Here is a 21,824-nt window from a genome sequence, read left to right as displayed (position 1 = left end):
AACTCGTATTCTGTTACAGTTTCTGCTTGAGTCTCTTTGAAAAATTGGTTGTTAACTAAATAAGGATTTATAGTATTCTGTTCCTGGGGCCTCTTCACATAGCATTCTATTCCTGAGAACTCTTCACTGCTCTATTACTCCAGCCCCCATTGTTATAGTTTCAAAACTGACCTACAGCTGTTAGGGGTTTTTTGTGAACTTTTATGCATGTCTATCTTCATGTGACATTGTGACCACAGGACCACAGTAAGGCAGTTCAGCTACAATCTTTATAAATAAGCATTTGCAAAGGATAATAAAATGTAAATAGTATTGGGCAGAGACATCTTTTTTCCTTAGTTTTGGTTAAGCCAATCTTCTGCATTTTATTTATTAGTCTTGTGCATTTCCATTTCCATCCCATTTCCCTTTGTACCTTGAAGTATTGCTGTTGTCTGCCCTATATTTCATTTTCTTCCCTTCTGCTTTTCTCCCTTCCATTTTCATCCCTTTTCTGGTTGTTTTTGGGGTTTGTTTTTTTTTTTTTTTTTGGTTGGGTTGGTTTAGTTTTGCTTTTTTTTTAGTTGATCTTGTTTCTTGTCCCCCTTTTTGTCTTCTTCATTGACAATGAGAAAAACATGGTGTTTTTCATAAGAGCACCTATTAGTGTTTAGTGCTAAATTGTACAGTTACATGTCAGGATTTCATGCAAAATGTCACCAACACCATGAAAAGACCTTTCCAGCCCAGACATAAATGTTTCTTACTGCAGTTTATAGTAGCTGTTGTTACAAAAGTGAAGAGGAAGCCAAAGGAGGTTGTGTGTCAGCTTTCCTGGATCCCCAGAATTTTCTAGACTGGTAAGTGCACTTTTGTTTCTCTTCTTAAAAAAAAAATTAAAAAAAATCAGCCTCCACACAAGCCATGCATGAATGCTCAGTGTTGGGGGTTGATCAAACAGTGGGTTCAAGTGTGTGCAGTGTAGACACTATTGGAGAGACCAGCCTAAGGGTAAAAGTATTGGGTAACGTTATATTTAACAATGGTAACAAGTCAAAAGATATGAAGTATATTATTGCCGCTTCTTGTTTTCTCTAATCACATAAAAGTAATTTAATTGTGAAATGTCATTTTATTATCAATTTTTCGGTATTGTATCTCACAAATAAATTTTGTGCCATCTCTGATTTTCAACAGCTTTGCAAAACAAACTTTTGTAGCAACAAATTATATTCTTTATTCTCTTAACAGTGTATTTAACTCATGTAAATGGCTGCTCTTTCTTCTCCCTATACATTGAAGACATTACATTATTAATAGTATTACATTACTATCTTCCTATATCATTGAGGAACAGAAATGAAGGAACAGGAAAACTGTCGCCTGTTAGAAATAACAAATGTCCTTGTTGTAGTCAGTATTTTCTTCTGATTTATTTTTCTGTGTTTTACTACAGTCACTGCTGTTTTTTTCCAAAGGGACCATAAATAAATTAGCTCTCTTTTTTCTTGAGAAGCCATAAATAAGTTACTGTAAAATTACCTGAAATATTTTAAATGTTCCACTCACAGCTGGTCTTTTGTGAAGCAACGCAGTGTTCTTTACAGATCAAGGCACCTCAGCTTTCTTGGCTCTGGATCATTGCATTCTTCATTATTGTAACTAACTGTTCTATAATTTTTGGACTTTGGAAAAAAATGAAAACAAAGAAATAAGTTTTCTTAAGTCACTCTTTGGTGCATTTTGCCAAGATCCAGAAACACAGCTGAGACCCAGAAAAACAGAAATTACAGACTTTATAGGCATCAGACCATAGTATTCCTACAGTCTCTCCCATCCTGAGGCTATTGTCTCCGTTCTTTGCTTTGAAGCTGAAAACCCCAGCACCACTGATAATTCACTGTCCTTTCACCAGTCATGGGTGGGAGGACTGGCAACCTTAGTAGTGCAAAATGAAACTCCTTCCTTCCAGAGAGTGAGCCTGTTAGTTAGCCAGCACTCCCAGGGCAAGAGCTATAGGCCAGAGCTCAGGTAAACATGAAAACAAATACATACACACACTTTACAGCCTATGATCTGCTTGTATACAGCATTATGAACTGAAAACATGTATGGGCATAGGACTCTGGCTGTGAAGGCCACTACAGCACCTTTGCAATCACTATTACTTCATAAAGACATCTGGTCTAGTCTTGTAAAAACACATGTCAACCCTGAAATAAAAATCAAAGCATCACAAATCCAGAAACTCATCAGGTCCTATGCTCATATTTTGCAGCATTATAAAAATCAATAATTAATTATTTTTCTATTCACAGTAGCAACAGGCAAACATTTCCATTTGTGATCCATATGGATATATGTATCTCTGTATCACTAAAAAAACCTCATTGATGAGATTATTCCAAAGTTGGCTGTACTGATGTATAATCCATAACTGTATTATATAACATGTATTATACAGTATGTTGTATAATAGAAGGAAAGTGTGTATAACATATTGTACATTAACTATTTAATACAGTTCTGCAGCAGTGCAGGTGCAGCTTTGGGTCTTACCACTTAACGGTTGGGGTGTATAGAATTCCAGCATCACAAAATGATAAGGATGTACCTTGAGAGTTTTTAAGACAGAATTTGGAGTACTTATATTGTACTTCAGGAGCTTTGACAGTTTTTTATCTCTGTTATGTAAGTTCTGAGCTCTGATGATTTGAGTGTCCAGGTTTTATAAATGAGAGCTGCGGTCAGTAGCACCAGCCACGTTCTCATTGGGGACAGGAAGAATGCCAAGGTGCCGTATGTCCGCTGCAGGAAATAGCAGGAATAGACCTGCCAGGCCAGGAGCAGGACCATTGCCAGGTGAACAGGCACAGCCACGAGGCGGCGGTTGTGACGGAGGTGGGAACGGAAGCTGTGGCCATGGCATCGCAGCAGCAGGCACCAGCACAGATAGGCCATCAATGGCAGGTTGAAAAACATCATCTGAAAGGAAAAGCGAAGAAAAATAACACAATGAGGAAGCCAAGGGTTCTGGGTAACATCTATGAAGGCTTAAAAACGTATGCACAGATAAAGCTGCCCCATTCTAAAGGGCTGAGTACAATTCCCAGAGATGGAATCTCAGGATGCATCTCCACGACTGCAGCTGATAAAGCTGGGACTGCCTGGGCCTGAGTCCCAGGCCAAGCATTCCTGCCATTCCCTTGCAGTAAGAGGCACTAACACACATCTGACATTTCCTGGAAATGATTCAGGGAGCCAGACTTAGCAAAAAATTAACATGGCAAAACCAAACAGTCTGTATGTCAGCTTAACTCTGACCCAGCCCACTGCAGTGTCCCACTGGTACAAAGGAGACACCATGAAGAAGGAGGCAATGCTGCTTTGATCCTCTATCTTAAATGCCAAGGAATGACACTTTGTCTTTCAGATTAATGGGGAAAACGCTCCTGGGAAAACTGGACTCGTGTGCTTAGAGAGTGACACCTACTGATCTGAAGAGTTATTAACACTGCAAGGGCTACCCTGGCCACTCAGTTTTTTGCTTAATTACATTGTGTGAGCCAAGGGCAAAACCAGAAAATTTATTGAAAATTTAGAGTTATAAATCTGTAGAGACAGCCTCTAATCCAGATATCCAGGGAGTCCAAAGCAACATCATTTTATTAGAGAAAAAGAGAAGTTTTGAAAATAATGCAGAACCTCCTTCCTTTCTTTAAATCTGCAGAAAGCTAAGAAAGACCACTTGTAGTCAGGCATGGTCAATAATCTCTTTACTTACAAGACTTCTTTCTTTAAATCTATTTAAAAATGGTAAAAAGCCCCTGAGGGAAAAAACGCTGGTTTTTAGCCTTTATTTTATAAATACTCACCTGTAAAATCCCAACCACAAATGTCATACTGCCCTGTAAGAAGGAACCACCAACAAACACTCCAAAGGAAAAACAGGCCCCCATCTGGCCATCTATCAGTTCACCTACAAACCATGGTCCTGCAAGAGAGGAAACCAAACATCACCATCAGGAAACAGAACAGAGACACAGCCCTTTCCCACATGGCCCTTTGTACCCTGAGACTTCCCTATTGCTTGTCCAGAGTAATCACCCTCATTCAGCAAACAGCAGTCTGGTGTGAAAATACCACAGTTTGACAGGGTTGTGGCATGCAATGAAAATACTTTTGAAATAGTTTCATCTCTGTGACAATTTTCAACACCACACATAATATCTTCTTTATGAGAGAGGTGAAAAGGGTAGCTTTTTCCCAGAATTACAGTAAGATATATGAAAAATGTGGTCACAAACAATTCCAGCCTGGCTCAGCATAGAAATTAAAATAGGCAGGCTGCTCTGTGTTATACATGCTACACAGACTAACAAGAAAATAGCTATTTCAGTAACATGTTAGCAGAGGAGAGTAAGCTCAGATTGTTAGCTCTAATGCTAACAATCAAAAAATAAGTGAAAACCAAACTGAATTTAAAAATAATCACTTTGTTTCAGAGTAACTTAACAATCTAAGTGTTTAATTAATTCAGGGCTTCTAAGTTAGGCTCTTACAAATAAGCCTTTAGTCACTTGGACATTAACTTTTAAAGTTCCGCATAGCTTTTGTAACTTCAGTAGATTTTCCCTATTCTCCAAGATGTTAGAATTCTTAAATTTTCATCAGGATCTAATGTGTAATTTCAAAATACCAATTTATGTCCTCCAGTACTCTAGGCTACTTACCCAGAATGGTGTATAAATTCAGAACCAGAATTGAGTAATAGAAGGTGTTTGTTTTACTGAAGACATTAAGAGAATATGAAGTCAGAGTAAGTAATCCCGGCTTTCCTAAACAGAGACAACATTTAAGAAAAATACACTTAATTCAGTTTGCAACACCTTCCCCTGATATATATGTATGTATAATACTGGTCTTTCTGAAACAAATCTGCATATTATTTACTCATTATTTTAAATAAGGAATATAAAAATAATATTTGGTATGTCTACAGAAAAATGCAGAGGAATGCATTACTATTACTGTGATAACTGAAAGTAAAGAACCAATAAATATAACAATCTATATCAAAAACAGCAGAGGAACCTGTCATTCTAAAGGAATACACTTACTCTATGTAAATAATACTGAATGACCATTCTATACCCAGAAAATGAAATTAGCTAGAATGAAAACCATAGAGAAAGTATTTATTAAATTAAAAGTAAGAGAATCAAAACAGTAACTTTGCAAACCCAGAAAGGTGGGTCAGTGTGGACTAGATTTGTTGGATTTCCTTGGATTAAATCTACTTTACTGAGGTCTGATAGCAGCTCAAAATTAAGTCTTGGCATTAAAATGACATTATTCTGACAAGTGTGTGATGTTAGCAGAAAAAAGCAGTAGTAGCTCTCTAACTGAAGCAGGCAATTCACAGATCAAGAGAACCTTCCTAAAAAGTTAGCTTGTAGACTTAAATCTATTATGTGGCCCTCTCACAAAGAATTAACCCCTAGGCAAGCTTCACCTTTGGAAATCAACAGCTCTAACAAGTTTGTTCACTAAGATGTCAAACATTTATCATGGTCCACATGGACCTAGATGACCACAGAGTCAGCTTTTTTAATATTTAGCTGCTGAGTTCCATAAAGGCAACTGAAAATCTGATTCTTTTCTGTGTAAGCAGTTGCTGTAGTTACCTCAGGATGCTACACAATTAGGAGTATACAGGAAGGTACAAACACTGACATGAATAGGAAGGGAGGTGGCTTCCAGAAAAATCTCATTAGTAAGGTGTGGTTCAAATGACTGTTTAAAGGATAAATACCATGAGCTTAATAGTAATAATTTTAATTTACTAGATGTATCAGAAAGTATCAAGTTATGACAGAAATGACCTTAATATTATTTTGAGAAAGACCCAATCCTGTTAGTGTTCTTTGCAAAAGTTAACAAATTCTGTCTTTACAAAAGGAAATCTGTTTCTCCACTCAGGCAAGAGAGAATTCTGTAACAACTGTAGTGAAACAAGCACACATACAGAACTAATAAAAAACAAAACAGTCTCTATGTATTGGATTCTTCAGTGAGAAAATTAAAATGAAACCTTGGACTTCAATCAACTTAACTTTTATTTAAACAATCAACTTAACTTTTGTTTAAACACCTGCTCAAGTTTCTAGTTTACTTTATTTGATATATTGGAGGTTTTCCAGCTTCCCTTCAAAGCGAAACAACAGCTTCTGAGAAACCAATCAAACCCCACAGTAGCAGATGTAAAATGCATATGGTGATTAACAGCACAGTTACTTACATATTGTTAGCACACAGGTCAACAGTAAAAAGTTTAGAGGAAAACAGAACTACTAAAAACCACAGGTAAACATTAGTTGATACCTTTGAGTGCTGGCTTTTGGAGGTGTCGGAAAACAACAAGCAAGGTAATCTGAATCAGCACAGTCAGTCCAAAGAGCACTCTGGCCTGAAAAGACAGTTTTGACTATAAGCCAGCCCTGGAATAATTGCAGCCTTGGAGCATGCCTTATGGACACTGACATAATGGCATAAAGATTCTCTTTGAAACACATATTCAAAGCTTGTTGGTGTCACTGAACTGAAGAGTAAAAAAGGAAACTGAAGAGTTTCTAAGATTTGTATTGTACTGACTTGAATTCTGCTCAATGTCTGAAAGCAATAGACCCGAATCTTTAAAAATACAGTTTGTAAACACATCCATTGAAAAAGTGTAGTTACACTTCCAGGGCAAAACATTGTCTGAGCACTGTTCTGAAGAGAAATGCAGTTGAAGACATGGTGTAAAATGTGTGACTGATTAACAAACCTAAGAATAATTTTGAGCCAATTATGATAAGAACTACAATCATGTGGACTTTCTTACGTAGTTCTAGAAGTGCACCTAGGCTACTAAGACATGACATCCTTCTTTGCATATACTGAGCAGTAACACATCTGGATATGACCTGGCACTCACTAAAGTCAATGGGGATTTTGCCCTCCACTTCAGCTAGTTATAATGTCAGCAGCTGACATTATAACTTTATTTGATTATTATGACATTATGACATTATGACATTATTTGCAGCATTTTTTCCAGAAAACATATCACAACAGTTCACAGTGAATTTCTCTTCAGTTTAGTGTTTCCTTTCTCTACTATCTCCAGTAGCTCTTTTTCAATTTCTTGCTTGTACAAAATGTGTGTACACTTATGCCCAAAAATGGATAATTGGGACTAAATCCAGGATGTCAACTGTTTGTATAAACCATTGTTGCACGTTTGTGGTTGAAGTGTGCAACTTGAGAAACTTTAAATGTTTTGGAATTCCAACAGAATCATATCTGGAAAAAGTAACTGCATTCAAGTCTACGAGTTCTTCAGGAATTACGAAAAACCCTACTGCAGATTGGGAAACCAACATGAAGTAACAGCTGTTTTGCTGAAAGTACTTACTAGAACATAGTGGTCAGTGAGAAGAATAACAGATGACCAAAAGTCAAATCTAAGAGAGAGGTTTTCTTCCATACCAAATAAATGGCCCTGTGTGGCAATTCTTCCTGAAGCATCCTAGATTGACATAAAATGAGAGCAATTACATAGCAATGGTACAAAAAACTGTCAAGTAAAGTTCATAATTATCATTGCAGCTTTTCTAGAAAAATAAAATTGATGTATGCTTCTCTGCATACTGCTGTATTAAATTCCACCAACAAAGGGTTAATTACAGTCAATTCTGCAGTTTCAAGTAAATTGGTGATTATAAAATAATAATCTGAAAGTGCTACATTGAATTAGAGCCTGTCAGAGAGTCAGCAACTTAGGGAAGACTGTGACTGTTTACTGCCCCTCCCCACAATTGTTTTCTGAAAGTTCAATTCTAGGTAATAGCCCATATTAAAATATTTTCAAATTTTGTTGTGCTTAATTTCTGGTGTTTTGTCATAAACCCATATACATAAACAAACATTTGTTTATTGTTTTTGTCATTTATTCAACACTTTGAGCAGTGTTCCAGATGTGGCCTGGCAAGCACTCAGTAGAGCAGGATAGTGACTTGTCTTGGCTGCTGATGCCCTTGTGGATGCACCCCAACATCCAGTAGATTTTCTCTGCTGCACCAGCACACTGTTCATTCACACTGAGCTTGTGGTCCACCAGGACACTGAGGTCCCTTTTCACAGAGCTGCTCCCCAGCCAGGCAGATCACAGCCTGTGCTGCACTCCTGGATTATGTTTTCCCATGTGCAAGTACTTACACTTTTCCTTTATGAACTTCATAATGTTCTTCTTGGCCCACAATTTGCCCTTGATTAATTGGTATTGGGTCTTCCCAGTCATGTGCTTCATCTGACTTCAGAAAGCCCACCACAAGGATTAATTTCCTAATTTTCCCAGGGACTGAAATAAGACTAAGGGGCCTATAATTTCCTGGATCCTCCCTTCATGCTTTCCTATACACAGGAGAGTCATTAGCCTTCTGCCAGTCTTCTGGGATGCCCCCTGATCTCTACAACTTCTCCAGGACTATGGAGAGTGGCCTCACAAGGATGTCAACCAGGTCTCTCAACACTCTGGAGTGGAAACTGTGAGGGCTCATTGATCTGTAGGATCAAGCTCCTGTGCCAGGTCTCACTCCAACTCTTCTTTCATTGACAGTGGGTCTCTGTTTGCATCAACCTTGATCCTTGTATCCAAAGCCTGAGGCCCAACACTGCTGGTAAAGACCGAGGTGAAGAAAGTGCTGAGAACCTTTGCCTTGTCAGAGCTGTCGGTGACTAATTCACTTCTGCTGTTTAACACCTGGCCAGTATTTTCCTTCTGTTGCTGCTTGTTGTTTATACACCTTTAGAACCATTTCTTGTAATTTTTGACATCTCTGGCTAATTTCAAGTTTGCACTTCTGTCATGTCTTATTCTACTTCTTATGAAAAATAATATTTCTTTCTTTATTCCAGCGGCTTTATGAATATTTTGGTGCTTAGCAGTCTATATTTATTCCTTTATTAAATCATTTGGGTTTTGTAATCAGACAAATATGAAAGTAAGTCTGTTATCATGTATTTTGTTCCTAGTTATGTGAGGCAGGAGGGTGACAGAGAAGCCATGATGAGAAAAAAAAAATCAATACAAAGAATGCCAACAGGTACCTTACCTGGACAGTTACATCTATGTGATGGAACCCTTCACTGTAGTTTTGTGGGCTCCACTTCAGCACATAGAGAGGGCCAGACACCTGATGTGCATTCCCCAGGTGAACTCCATCTATGTAGACTTTGACAGAGATAATGACAGAAGGAGAGAATGCCAGAATTCTAAGGAGTAAATAAAGAGCAAAAGAAACAGATTTGTTACTGGACTTGTAGGTATGTCATTACTTCCTTAAGAAGAAGTCCCTAAAGGTTAAGCTGCCTTGTAGTAAAGAGTTCAAAAGATTTAGAAATTACAACAGTGAAATATCTGTAGGCTAATGGTAACATGGTAGGTTTTTCCTACAGTTAAAGTAGTTTTTTATGGCACTACACAAAAGAACAGGATAGAAAACTGGATGTGGAACAGATCACAAGGTGGCAGAAGTTGTAAGGCCTTGACAGAAATAATTTTAGAACACTTGCTTCAAAACATTTGCTAACACAAGTGGGATGCATCCTCCAGCACACATAGACACATAACCAAAGACTTGCAGATGTCTTCATAAAAAATTGCCAGGCTCTCTCTCTAAAGTCCTTTGTTGTTGGGAGTGGGGTTTTTTCCCTTCTTTTTTTTCCCCTTCTTTTCTTTTTGCTAGTCAGAATATAACCTCTCAGAGTTTGTTACTGCATTTAGGACAAATGGAGTGGAATGCCAGATCTCAGATACCAACAAATGTATTGCCACCTGGCAGTAGTGCTTATATTCACAGAAACAGTGATACTAATACAGACTCAAAATATTGTAAGTGCAATTCCTTTCATTTCTGGTAATATGAATGGCATTACAGAGCATGCTTTAGTCAAATGAAGGTGTTTCATACAGTTATGGTGAATAAATCTACCAGTTCCTATATTTAATATAATCATAAGATTGTTCAGATAAGGTTCTGAATGGGAAACTGTAAAGTAATTAGGACATCTAGTAGGATACTGCTCCCTAACCGAAAAGTACGACAAACTTCTTTTTATTGTAACCCTGTGTATGCAGTATTTCAAGCAGATTAGTCTTACAGCAAATATAAAATGCTGAAAAGGGCCTAAAAATCTGAAATATAAATGTAAAAATTAAATAGATAAATAGATGAAAAGATGGAGAGATTTAAAATGAATATGAAAATTGGCAGATGCTTCTCATGTTTTAGTATATAAAGGATGTAGAATTGAAAAGATAAAGCTAAGAAGTCTGAAGTGAATAGGGAAAACATTTAGAAAAATACATAGACAAAATTCTGAAATTAGCAGAGTTGATGTGAACATGTGAGATAAATAACACAGATTACATAACAATCTATGCATATTGATTACATATGAATCTATTTTAATTATATATTAATTGATCAAGTTTGGTTACATAAAGTTCGTTTGACCTTAGGGGAAATAACTGCATAAATAAAAAACCCCCATGAATTACTACTACCCAAACTTTTTATCACAGATATGATACAAAGCAAGCTCTCTGGAATGATCTTCCAGAGAAAAAATAATTCTGAGAACAGTAGACACACATATTAAAAAAAAGGTTTTGTGTATATACATATAAATATAATTAAATATTGTGAAATCAAGACATTACAGGGTACCTGATATGAGTGGAATAAAGAATTTTGACTAGTGGTTCATGAGTAGAACTGCTGTAAAGGAAGGATTTAGGATTGGTGATGAGAACTACAGGCCACTCTTCAAAGTTGAGATCTGCGAAGCTGAGGAGGTCATGGTCAAACGCAAGGATCCTGTATCTATAATGAAAGGAAAAAAAATCTGTTAATACAAACTGCTTTGTGAACAGCTGATTTCCACGCTCCTCAAGTTCCTAAAGAACCTGGCTTTATTTTCTGTTTATTCTCTTCTGTAGTTGATCTTACATTCTCCAACTCTGCTATATTAACTGCACAGTTGCTTACCTCTGATGAGGTTAATTTTATTATAAATCATGGAAGCAGTACTCAAAGTTCCAAGTGTGAAGATCTATGGAATTTTGCACATGAATCAGACAGATGAACATTACATTAAAGAACTCAAATATAATGTACATTTCCATAGTGTCTGTGTAGGTACTCTAGTTCAGGAGAATGACCCCAGTGTGCTCCTCCCCTGTATTCATACCTGTATCTTTCTTTGGATTACTGCAGAATAAAAGCTAATATACAACTATCCACTCCACATAGCATCAGACACTTTTGGATATGCAAGTAAGGTAACATTTCTCAGGAGGACTATTTCCGTGTCAAGAATTCTAACAGCTATTGCAGAGCATGTGTATTTTGAAGTACTGATGCTGAATTTTACAACAATATATTTGTCTACATTTAATACTAAATACATACTATCTGGATACACATTTAGATGTCCCCTTTTTAGTTTTTAAATATCAAGAATTAATAAAAATATTTAATTGATTAGCACACTGTTGATATGGGGAAAAATCCCAAACATACACACAAGGCCTTTTTTTCAAAAGCACTAATAATAATAATAACCAGTCAGGCTGATCTCATGCTTCTTTCAAGTGCACCACAGAGCATAAAAGAGAATCACAGTACAGCAGGTAGGTTTCATATAATAATTTGCTCATATGGGCTTTTCTTACCTCCTATTATCCATCCAGTCTCCCAGTTCAAGTTCCAGAGTGCCACCACGGTGTTGACTGTGCAAGACTGGCATCAGCCCACCCATTGTATGGAGATGTCCACATAAATATGCTGTGGCAGAACTAACAAGAATTGTGATTATTTGGGTGGGAAGGAAATATCACTGCAGAAAACCTGAAAAGTGAGAGATGAGCATGTGAAGACAGACAAGAAATGTACTTCATGCTGAAAACAGAGAGGGTAAGAAGATCTTACCTCATTAATGTTCGTATTCCAGGGGATGGGGAGACGATTGTGGAGGTGGGGTAGTGGCCAAACCAGATAGTATGGTTGCTCTGTAGACTTTCTGTTGCCATCAAAGACAGCTCTGCCATTTGATTCTGAAACAGGCAGGTGACAAATCCATTTTGCTAAATAAATGTCTCACATTATAACTTAAGAACGTAAACACACTTATAGATGAACACAAATTGTCTTTCAAACAATTTTTCTATATTTAAAAAAACCCAAACCTCCAAACAAACCACTACAGAAATAAAAGAGCCAGCAAAATGGAATGCAAAGACTTATACAATACCATGTTTAAAATCCCAAAAAAATTATAGGGTCTTTTAGGGCCTGGGCTGAGTGTGGCATCCACGCAGATGAATGAATAGTTCCCAAAAGAGGTTGTGTGGATGTAATGGAAAGAGCCATCTTTATGCCAGGCAGAGTATTTCCTAACAAAACAAGATGGAAATACTGCTGTTATGAAAGCTTGTATCCATGACAAACATGCATTGCTTTCTCTCTTTCCATTGATAACACCTAATTTCACTATTTCTGACTAACAAAATTGAAGTGCTTTTGATACTTTATGCTAGATGGGAATTGTACATATCTTCCACTGGCAAAGACATGACATTTCAACTAATAGTACCACCTAAATTGCAATTCTGTAACTAAAGTGATTGTGAGTTAATCTGAGAATCACTAAAATTCATTACATTTCGGTTGGGTGGGTTTTTTTTTTATTTCTTTTGGGGTTTAGGAGTGGGCCTTTTGTGTGCATTTGGGGTTTTTTAAGTTGTTTTAGTTTTTACTCCCTGCATGATTTGTAGAAACAAAAATATTCCTGAGTTCAGATGCTGAGTATAATTTGAGCACAGCCATCCAGAAATCAGTTCATGTCCCTGTTCCTCCACCAATCAGAACAATAAAATACAATACAAGCCAACATATTAAAAACAAGTTTTCAATGCTTCTATGCTATAAAAACCATTTCAAAATATTTTTTAAGTTAGAAGTATCTTTATGAACATCATCAACTTAAATAAAATTTCTTCATTTAGTCCCACTTCGAGTATGTGTAACAGTTGATTAATCCTCTGCTAATGCTGTGAACATATAATAGGAACCTATGTTTTTGTGTAAAAATATTGTATTTCAATACAACCCATTGCCCTCTTTAATTTTAATGCATAATGAACACCAGAATGTGGTATTGAATAACTGTTTTTCCTAGCTTCTATTTTTATTTCTGCAAACAATTTTTGTAATTTTAATATTTTAAAATATATTTATATTTTTATATATTGAAAAAACAACTCCATTTCACTCTTCCATCTTCTTTCTCCTAGAGTGTGACTGAAAATTTTGTAGACATTGACAGATTTAACACACTCAATTCCAAAACACAGAAAGGTAAGAGATAAGAAATCTGCACAAAGAATTCTCTATTATTTTCTCAATAGATTCTGCTCTAATAACTGACAATGCAAAAGACAGAGGGAATAGTAGATATGATCCTGGGCTAGAAGAAAGTCAGTGAAAAAGCATATATGTAATAAGTATTGTTTAGTGAATTTGACCTTGGATATAGCTGCATCTGTATGGTAAATAAAAGTACCTGTAGTAATTCTGAACACTATCCAGGCGTGGAATGTTGAATGAATCTGTAAGGGAGTAAAAAAGGAAATATGGAAATTTTCAGATCAAATTGATCATTAGCCCCTGTACCTAACTAGGTAATGTTGAGATAAAGCAGTCTCAGCAGGTGCTGAAGAGCTACTTTTTAAAAGATGCATGACTGACAAGCAGACTAACTGTGCAGAGGAGACGTTATATACTCAATGCAGTTAAATGGCAATAGTTTTCTCATTCAAGTTTCAATTCAAAAATAAAGGCATTGTGGGAATATAAATTGTTATTTAGCAGCCAAAAACTAAACCTGTCTCCATTTTGACCACAGAACTTTTCAAGAGCTTTTCTGGACTGGGTGCATGCTCTGTAAGTAAGACTTAACTCTTTCATGGAAAATAAGGAGCATCTCATCTAGAGAACAGCATGTGTAGAACAGACATCAGCTTGAGGAGGTCTGTACTGCAACAGCTCCACTTCTCCTAATTAATGCTGCTAACAGAAGCCTAACAGGAAAATGAGTATATATGACAAAGCATGCACTTTCCCCCCTCCCAGGGCAGCTTCCTGTACAGCCTGTTTATACAGCCTACACGACTGTCAGCTTGTGTTTGAATGCTTACACTGTGGCAACAGCTGATGATCTAAACTCCCATTACTCCCTTCTATTCAAAAGAAACCAAATTTCCTTTAGCTGCTGGACAAGTGACACCCTTTAAACTTAAACCTGTGAGGAGGAAGTCTATGAAAAGTAAATTGAAACCATTTCTTCAGTATGGTAAGATTACAGTTTGCCCCTCCATTAAATAATGTGGTAGATAAAATAATGATATGGAAACTAACCTCTGAAGTCATGTTCTACCACTTACCAGGCAAAAGACTCTTACCTCTCTGGTACTAAAACTCACTTCAGTAAGAGCTTGTAAACAGTGTGTCCCCAGTAGACGTGGATGGTAAGCCCTTCTTCTAATTCATGAACACTAACACACTAGTGAGTACTAACATTTTACCTCTATATTCTGTGATCTGCAATCACAGGAAAGACAGAAATGTTTCATTTTCTTCTTACCATGATTCCCTTTGATGTCTATCCACTTGGTTTTTTCCATGACCCTTGACCTCTTCAGGATTGACTGATAAGTTTTCCACTCATCTTCTACCTGCTCAGATCCCAGTTTATCTCTTGTCTTAGCATCTGTCAGATCACCTGAGAGTGTACAAAGGTGAGATATAACTAGAGGCCTACATAGCTTATACAATTACTGTAACTAGACAAGCATGCCATCCCTGCCTCCAAGTCTAAGTGGCTGCAGGCCTGGGTGCAATCTGCATGTTTCTGTATCTGGTCCACATGATCAGCATAAATGCCTTCCAATGCAGATGCAGCAACCTCGTCAGACATCTATTGACCACATCACTGCAGCACTTTCACTAATTAGATAATAACTTTCTGTAGAAGCAAAACTCCAGGTCTAGCATTAAGATTCTAAAACCTTGCATACAGTAACGGCTTAAAGTTTTCTCAATTATCTTGTCAAAACTTCATCTATTTCAATAGCAAGCTGTCAAATGAAGTGGCAAGGCTTATTTCACCTCTCTTGGTATGATATGTTCAAATGGAAACCAGCAATAAAATCCTACATTAATTCACAGGTGAATTTCATACAAATGAACAGGGATTGTTCTGAGGGGGGAACTGTATCTTAATGGCTAACTACAGACATTGCTCACTTCTGTAATTTCCAACATAAAGAATGTAGAATCATGACCAGGGCAAGAGGGAAGATAGCTCCTAGCAAGGGCTATGATGCAGCAACACCTACTGGGAAAACATTAGCTATCTCGTGTGATTGTGTCTGTTATGTATAGAACACACTAAACTCACTGAAGAAACTGAATGCTCAATAAAATAATAATAATTCCCTTGTTGAGAAGGTTTTTTTTCAGCTTCTAGCAGTCTCCCTTCAGCTGCAATTTAGTTTCTATTGCTTAAGATATGTTTAAAGTTCTCTCTTGAGATCCTACAATTTTGTCTATTTGCTGCTCCTTTGACAGTCCACTCAACAGGAAATTTACACTTTTCAACTGCTTACCTGTTGCTAGAACAAGTGCTGGCTGAATTACATCAATTGTTTCTGAACAAAATTTCTCAAAGTCAGGAGCTCGTTTGGGATCCCGAAATTTGCTGATATGAATATCTGACACCTGCAAAAGAGAAGACTGAAACACTGCCCCAAGTAAAAGGGTTATTGCTACCCAGGCTGTTCTGCAAAGCCAAGTATACATTAGAATGCAACATAAGAGCAGCAGTCACAGTGATTCATGTCAGTGTAAGGGACACAGGGAGAAACAAAAGTGGGTGACTAGGGGAGAAGGAAAGCAGAACAAGCAAATGATATTGCAACTCTAACCCCTAAAATCACATTTACATCAAGAAAATTTCCTTAAAACTACGAGCATACAAAAGCATGAGGAAATACTTAGGTATCCGCAGTAAATTATGATGGCTGCAAGTGGCCTGTTGCCTTTCAAATTCTGGCAGTTTCTGTGCAAGAATACAAAGCAGTTCTGCAAAGCAATAGGTTAAAGCTACCTAGAACTTGAAATGTACTGAAAATTTATTTTATACCTGGTGTGACATTTCCAGTAGCTGAGTGAAAGGTTTTTTAACATCCTATCCAAGCATTTTAATGGATCAAACAAGTGTGTTTAGATCCCATTCCATGTGCCTTCAAGAAGGCAAATATTGCCTAAGAAATGATGATATGACTTGTATGTAACTGTAGAAGATGCTGTTCATTTCTGAACTAGTGAAAGCCCTCACATCAAAAGAGCCGTTTGGGGAGAGTAAGAAATGTAAGATTTTTCTATTTTTTTACATTTGTGGCTTTTCGGTACTGTACAAAAAAAACCCTTATGTATTGCTTCAATTCCATTTTCCATTCTACTTCAGTCAATTAATTAATTGTCCTCCTTGGTTTGAACAAATGGTATTTGATGCTCAAAAAGCAGTAAGCAAATGGTCATCTGACAATATCACTTGGAAAGAAAAACATTTAACTTTTACATTCAGTTTAATAAACCTGTTCTCATAAAGCTTGTAGTTTTTGAAAAATCCAGATAAAATATCTTGGAGAAAAATGATTTACTTTTACTTATTCAGTCATCTGTATACGAAGAAAAAATTACCTGAACACAGTTTTTAAATTCTGCTTAGGAAAACTCCCCATTCAGAATGACATGGAATTTTTGCCTAGATCAGAATTGCATGCTAAAAAAGGCAAACACTTTTAGATAAAACTTTGTCTTCACTTTCATTGATGTATTCAAACTAGTGTGAGGCAAAGAGCACAGCAAAACTACCTTGATACATCAAACCTCATTTAATCATTGACAACAATACAACTTGTTTTGCTTCTTTTCAGCCTGTGGATTTGCAATTAATTTATCTCAGCAATCAAACACAGAAAATCAAAACTTCTACAGTTTTCATTCTTGAGAAAAAACAGTATTACAAAAAACCTTAGTCATGCCCTACCAGTAGTTACAGCAAATGTAAATTTCCAACCTTACAGCAGAGAGTGGTTCGGAAGTCTAATTTCCTACAGTGACCTTGCCACTTTTCTTCCCCAGGAGTTTAAGATTTTTAAAAGGATTCAACTTGTAATTTCTAAGAGTTACAGTGTCTCGGGACTTCTGAGAGCTGGGACTATGTTTCTTTCATCATTAACAGCCATGACATATGAAGATCTCAGAAGTGGAGCTTCTTCCCTTTTTTTTTTTAAATTTGAATTAATTTCAGATGATATCCCAGTGGATAAAGAAAAGATAAAAAGACAGTGGGCAAGATGAAAAGCTTGAAATGCTCTTATTTACTTTCCAAAATGTAGGTGAAAGCCCATTTGCTGCTCCTTCCCCTCCCTCTGACCGATGTGGATACTTGGCCTCTCATTGCATCATAGGCTGTTACTTTCATTAAAATCGGTTGGAAGAGATTTAGGGGTGAGAAGAAATCACCGTCAACATTCCTTATCTCTAGCAAAGATGTGGTTCAGGAGAGGCGGGTGTTAACAAAGGAGAATTATAAGGACTAGAGCAACAGTAGAATGCTTTCAGCTGAGAGAAATGGGAGAAATAATTAAATGCTTGTCAAATGCTGAACTAGAGTGTCTATTTGGCAGTGGGTAAGAAAGGAAATTCTGCTACAATAAAGATGGATGAGCCATTAATAGAAGATTAAAGTAGAAAGACTGTGATTGAGTTCCTTTAAGAAGAGATAGTCTTGTGCTTGGGAAGAAAAACAAGGCAGGAACTGCTGGGGAACATCTTGAGCTCTATTCAGTGACCTAGGCTAGACCTATGGAATCACCAGGGAGCCTGAAGCCTGGTTCCCATAACATCATCAGGCACAATGCTGGATTTGGTGCTTGATTAGTTTCCAAGTTAGGTCAATGATAAAGCAGCTGTTAAAGGGCACATCTGAAAGAGAACATAACCACTTGAAAGTAAAGCCAAGTCTCAAATTAGCTGTGCTGTGACCTATCCTTGGGAGAGCTCTACTTGAAGTGACACAGCCAGAGAGAACACAGCAAGAGAAACATGGGGCCGTGCATGCTGCTTGTCAGTATAGCTCTGCAGCTGCTATATGCTGCTCTGACTCTTCACACAAGACAGCAGCTCAGGACAGGGGCTTTCCTTACATTATTTCAAGGATATCTCTTGATACTTGTACTCTGCAGTAAAAATAAACCTTAAGTCACTTAAGGAAAAATTACTGGAAAAAAAATTATACCACCTATTAGAGAGAACCAAAGGACCAAATATATGCCAGCTTGTCCACTAAGAGCACTGCCTGCAGCTAATAAAGTCAGGCAAAGTGTTCTTGGGATTGAGAATGAAAACAAAATGGTAAAAGCAGCTATTTGTTAGAAGGAAATACACAGCAATCCCTGGGACGTTTCAGCCATAGATGAACTATGAATATGTAAACATCTTTGTGGCTAGTTCTACACCAAGTGCTTTGGGAATACTCTGGGGAGAAGAGTCAGAAGAAGCCACAGAAACCCTAAGACGTGACAGTTTGCTTCCAGGTCAAACTGGATTTTATGTTTAACCTGGAAACAAAGCAGTGTATATTTAACCTTCTGAATACTAGCACAGTACCTTCTACTGCTATAAATCAGTAAAACTATTTCCTTAGCCACACAACTTTTCTGAGTTTTTGGATGGGGAAAGGGACAGGCAGGGCCTGCATTTCTCCCTCCCCAGGATATTAGATAATACCGCATCAGGTACTGATGCAATATATAGGGTAGTGTAATAATTGGGTGATTTTTAATTACCAACTTCCACTACACACATCTCTGTGATAAGGAAACTTCTCTGTGCAACCATCGAGGAGCCACTGTGGCAGTCACTCACACTACCTGAGACCGAGGCCCCTTCACAGCTACACCCTTCACACTCACAGTTAGACCAGGTTTCCTTGCCAGCTGTGCCCTAGGTTTCCCATAGCAGGGTCTCAGACTTCGGGATCATTAAAATAATTTAATCTTGGTGCAGTAATTAACAAAATAACAGTTTGACTTGGGTACCTCTGAGAAGGTGCCCCAAAGAAAGGAATCCCCGACCTTTTATACTCTCACAGTCTAAAAGCAGGCAAGTCTGGGAGTCATGGGCTCCTGCCGTGTCTGAGTGTCCTGGCCGGGCCACAGGTCCCTGTGCCCTCCGCCGCGTAAAGGGTTGGGCAGGTCCCGGCCTTTCGTCTCGGGCTCCCGCCCCCCAGAGCTCAGCCTGTAGCCAGGCCAGCCCTGCAGATGCACATCGAGCTGCCGGCACTGAACATATTCTTCAATATGTTCAGTGCCCGCGACCTTTGGGGCAGCCTGCCCAAACGCCTGTAACCTGGGCTTGGCTGCGCGCCTCCGCCGTGCCCGCGCTCGGCCGCCCCTGGCCCCCCGGCCCCGCTCACCTGCACGACCCAGAGCAGGTTGGCGGCGGCCGCCCCGGGCGCGGGCTGCGGGGCCCAGCGGCGGCGCTGCCCCGGGGCCGGCGGCGCCCCCGGCGGCCCGTACCAGTCCAGCAGCAGCGCCACGGCGGCCGCCGCCAGCAGCCCCGCCGCCAGCCCCAGCATCGTGCGCCGCGCCGCCACCGCGCCCGCCCCGGGCGAGCCCCGCGCCGCCAGCCCCGGCACTTCCGCGTCCACCTCCCCGGCGGCCGGGCCGGCCCGCGCTCGGCCGCGCTCGGCTCGGAGGACCGATGCCAGCGGCGCCAGGGGTGGGCGCTCCCCTTGTGCTGGAGGTTTTGTCCGGCGAGGCCGGGGGATCCCGGCTCTCCCCCCGCTGCCTGGGCCCTGAGCGCTCCCGCGTTCCCCTCCAGCCGCAGGGGTGCCTGGAAATGCCTAGGTTAAAGCAGAACGAAACCCAGGCGTACGAAGAGATCCGCGTCTCATCCTGCTTCCTTACAAATACAGCATGAAAACTTTCGCTTTTTCTCCTTACGGTATTATTATTCTGCCTGCTCGGAAATCTAGGCAGTTGACCTATTTTGCTCCCGACAGAAGTCTTTTTATGGTATTTTGAATATTTTTTTTATATATATGTACCACAATTTTAAACCTTTCTATAGCAAGTGCACAGTTTCATAATTGCTATTCTTTGCTATCAACTCAGTTTACTAACTGCTGCCCATTTACTGTTGAGATTTTTTCTTCACATCTTAAGTATGAGTTTAGGTGAAAAAGCTTCTGTCGCTTCATGTCACTCTTTGTTATTTAACATAATATTCTCAAACAACTTCAGGTATTCTAATTCAATGTTGTTTAGTTGTAATTATATTTTCTCATATAATTTGTCATAGGACAAAGATTTAATTTTTAGCATTGATAATTATTAGTTTTGATTGATCAAGAAAAAACATTTTTCAGATCAATTAGACTGCATTAATATAAGACATGTCTTTTTAGATGTTCTTCATAATTTAGTTACTCTTTTGCAGGACTTCATGTATGTTTGCTTTGGTTTTTTTCAGCTGCCTTTCATCTTGCTTGTGTACTTTTCGCTCCAAAAAAACACCCTGAAGAAATGTTTCTAAATAAACATCAATCAGCAATCCTGGTAATCTTCAGGAGTAATCTTGAGAACTGGGGCTTGCTCACTGTCTTTCATTTATTTTCGCTCCACCATTTTATTTTAGCTCTAGCAAGGCTGTCAAGCATTTTGTCTGTATTAAAATTGATCTGAATTCCTGTTTTGTTCTTCTTCTTTCCTCTATTACTGTAGTATCCATGGAGATCTTGTTGTTTTGTCCCATTTCTGCCTGGGCAATGGTGCCAATTTGTTTTTTTAAGACATTTGCTGACACTTTCTTTGCTGTCTCTCAGTGCATGTAGATTCCAACTTTTTTTTAATAATAATTTTTTAAAATACATCTAACAGTAAGTCTTGTTCAATTAAAGCAGTTGATTTACATTAGCATAACTTCTAAAAGTCCCACAGTAAAGCAAACCCACGCTGACAGTCAGCTTAAAGAGGTGGCCAGGCAAGCTGCTTGCCTTGCAGCACAGGGGGCTGCAGGGAGCCCTCCTGCTGCCTGACTGGGTTTGTTGCTGTCCTGGAATTCTGCTTTGCTTCTCTTGCTCGACTACCTTGGAAGCTGGATTATACAATTGCTAGTGTCGATGCCAAAACAGGTGGAGGACTCCAGTAATTACAGTCCAAACTTGGTTGTTGTGCAAACAACACTTCTGGTTAGCGGGCAGCCATGCTACTGAAAAGAATTCAGTACAGATCAGCAATACAGACAGTCAGAACAAGATGAAATTGTTAATTGTCTCATGGCAAAATTCACTTTGTATTTTTTACACCTCATACTTAAACCTGTCTCAGTGATGGTGATTTTAAGTGACAGATTTCAGTAATATAAAAAAGTTTGCAGGACTTCTTAATATGAAGATGAATGGTAGCTATGGCAGAGGAACTACATTCAGATGTTCTGAAGATATAAGAGAAAGAACTTTGAGAGTACCTGTGGCTGTGTGCAGTGCAAAACATTATTGAATATACCTGAAAAAGGTTACCTGTAAACTTTATCCCATCCCATGATAACTGAAGAAAGTTGAAAAGCTGCTTGGAGGCTTGAATCAGGAAGACTACAGTGGGAGGA

The 21,824-nt window shown here is 38.6% G+C and overlaps 1 protein-coding gene and 1 long non-coding RNA gene across 4 annotated transcripts; one reads left to right on the top strand and one right to left on the bottom strand.

Moving 5' to 3' along the window:
• Positions 1-991: 991 nt before the first annotated feature.
• TMEM62 (transmembrane protein 62) lies at positions 992-19,794 on the bottom strand. 3 transcript variants are annotated; one of them, XM_054635205.2, is made up of 14 exons: positions 19,633-19,794; positions 15,755-15,866; positions 14,731-14,868; positions 13,651-13,696; positions 12,340-12,481; positions 12,018-12,142; positions 11,762-11,884; positions 10,755-10,910; positions 9,138-9,297; positions 7,439-7,552; positions 6,364-6,448; positions 4,713-4,817; positions 3,855-3,973; positions 992-2,964 (listed from the first exon to the last, which is right to left on the bottom strand). In XM_054635205.2, the coding sequence occupies exons 1-14, from the start codon at positions 19,792-19,794 to the stop codon at positions 2,638-2,640; spliced, it is 1,914 nt and encodes a 637-aa protein (XP_054491180.2). In that variant the 3' UTR covers positions 992-2,637. The 3 variants fall into 3 exon arrangements, with proteins under 3 accessions (XP_054491180.2, XP_054491181.2, XP_077036336.1); XM_054635206.2 differs by lacking the exons at positions 12,340-12,481; positions 13,651-13,696 and having other exon boundaries at positions 11,762-11,813; positions 12,023-12,142; XM_077180221.1 differs by lacking the exons at positions 12,340-12,481; positions 15,755-15,866; positions 19,633-19,794 and having other exon boundaries at positions 14,731-14,940.
• A 227-nt stretch (positions 19,795-20,021) lies between these two features.
• LOC143694354 (uncharacterized) lies at positions 20,022-20,907 on the top strand. Its single transcript, XR_013182778.1, has 2 exons — positions 20,022-20,233; positions 20,691-20,907. It is a non-coding gene; the product is annotated as an uncharacterized LOC143694354 (long non-coding RNA).
• The last annotated feature ends 917 nt before the right edge of the window (positions 20,908-21,824 follow it).

This window comes from Agelaius phoeniceus, chromosome 6 (assembly GCF_051311805.1).
Source record: "Agelaius phoeniceus isolate bAgePho1 chromosome 6, bAgePho1.hap1, whole genome shotgun sequence".
In the NCBI taxonomy this organism is placed as follows: domain Eukaryota; kingdom Metazoa; phylum Chordata; class Aves; order Passeriformes; family Icteridae; genus Agelaius; species Agelaius phoeniceus.
This window is presented reverse-complemented; position numbering and strand designations above follow the sequence as displayed.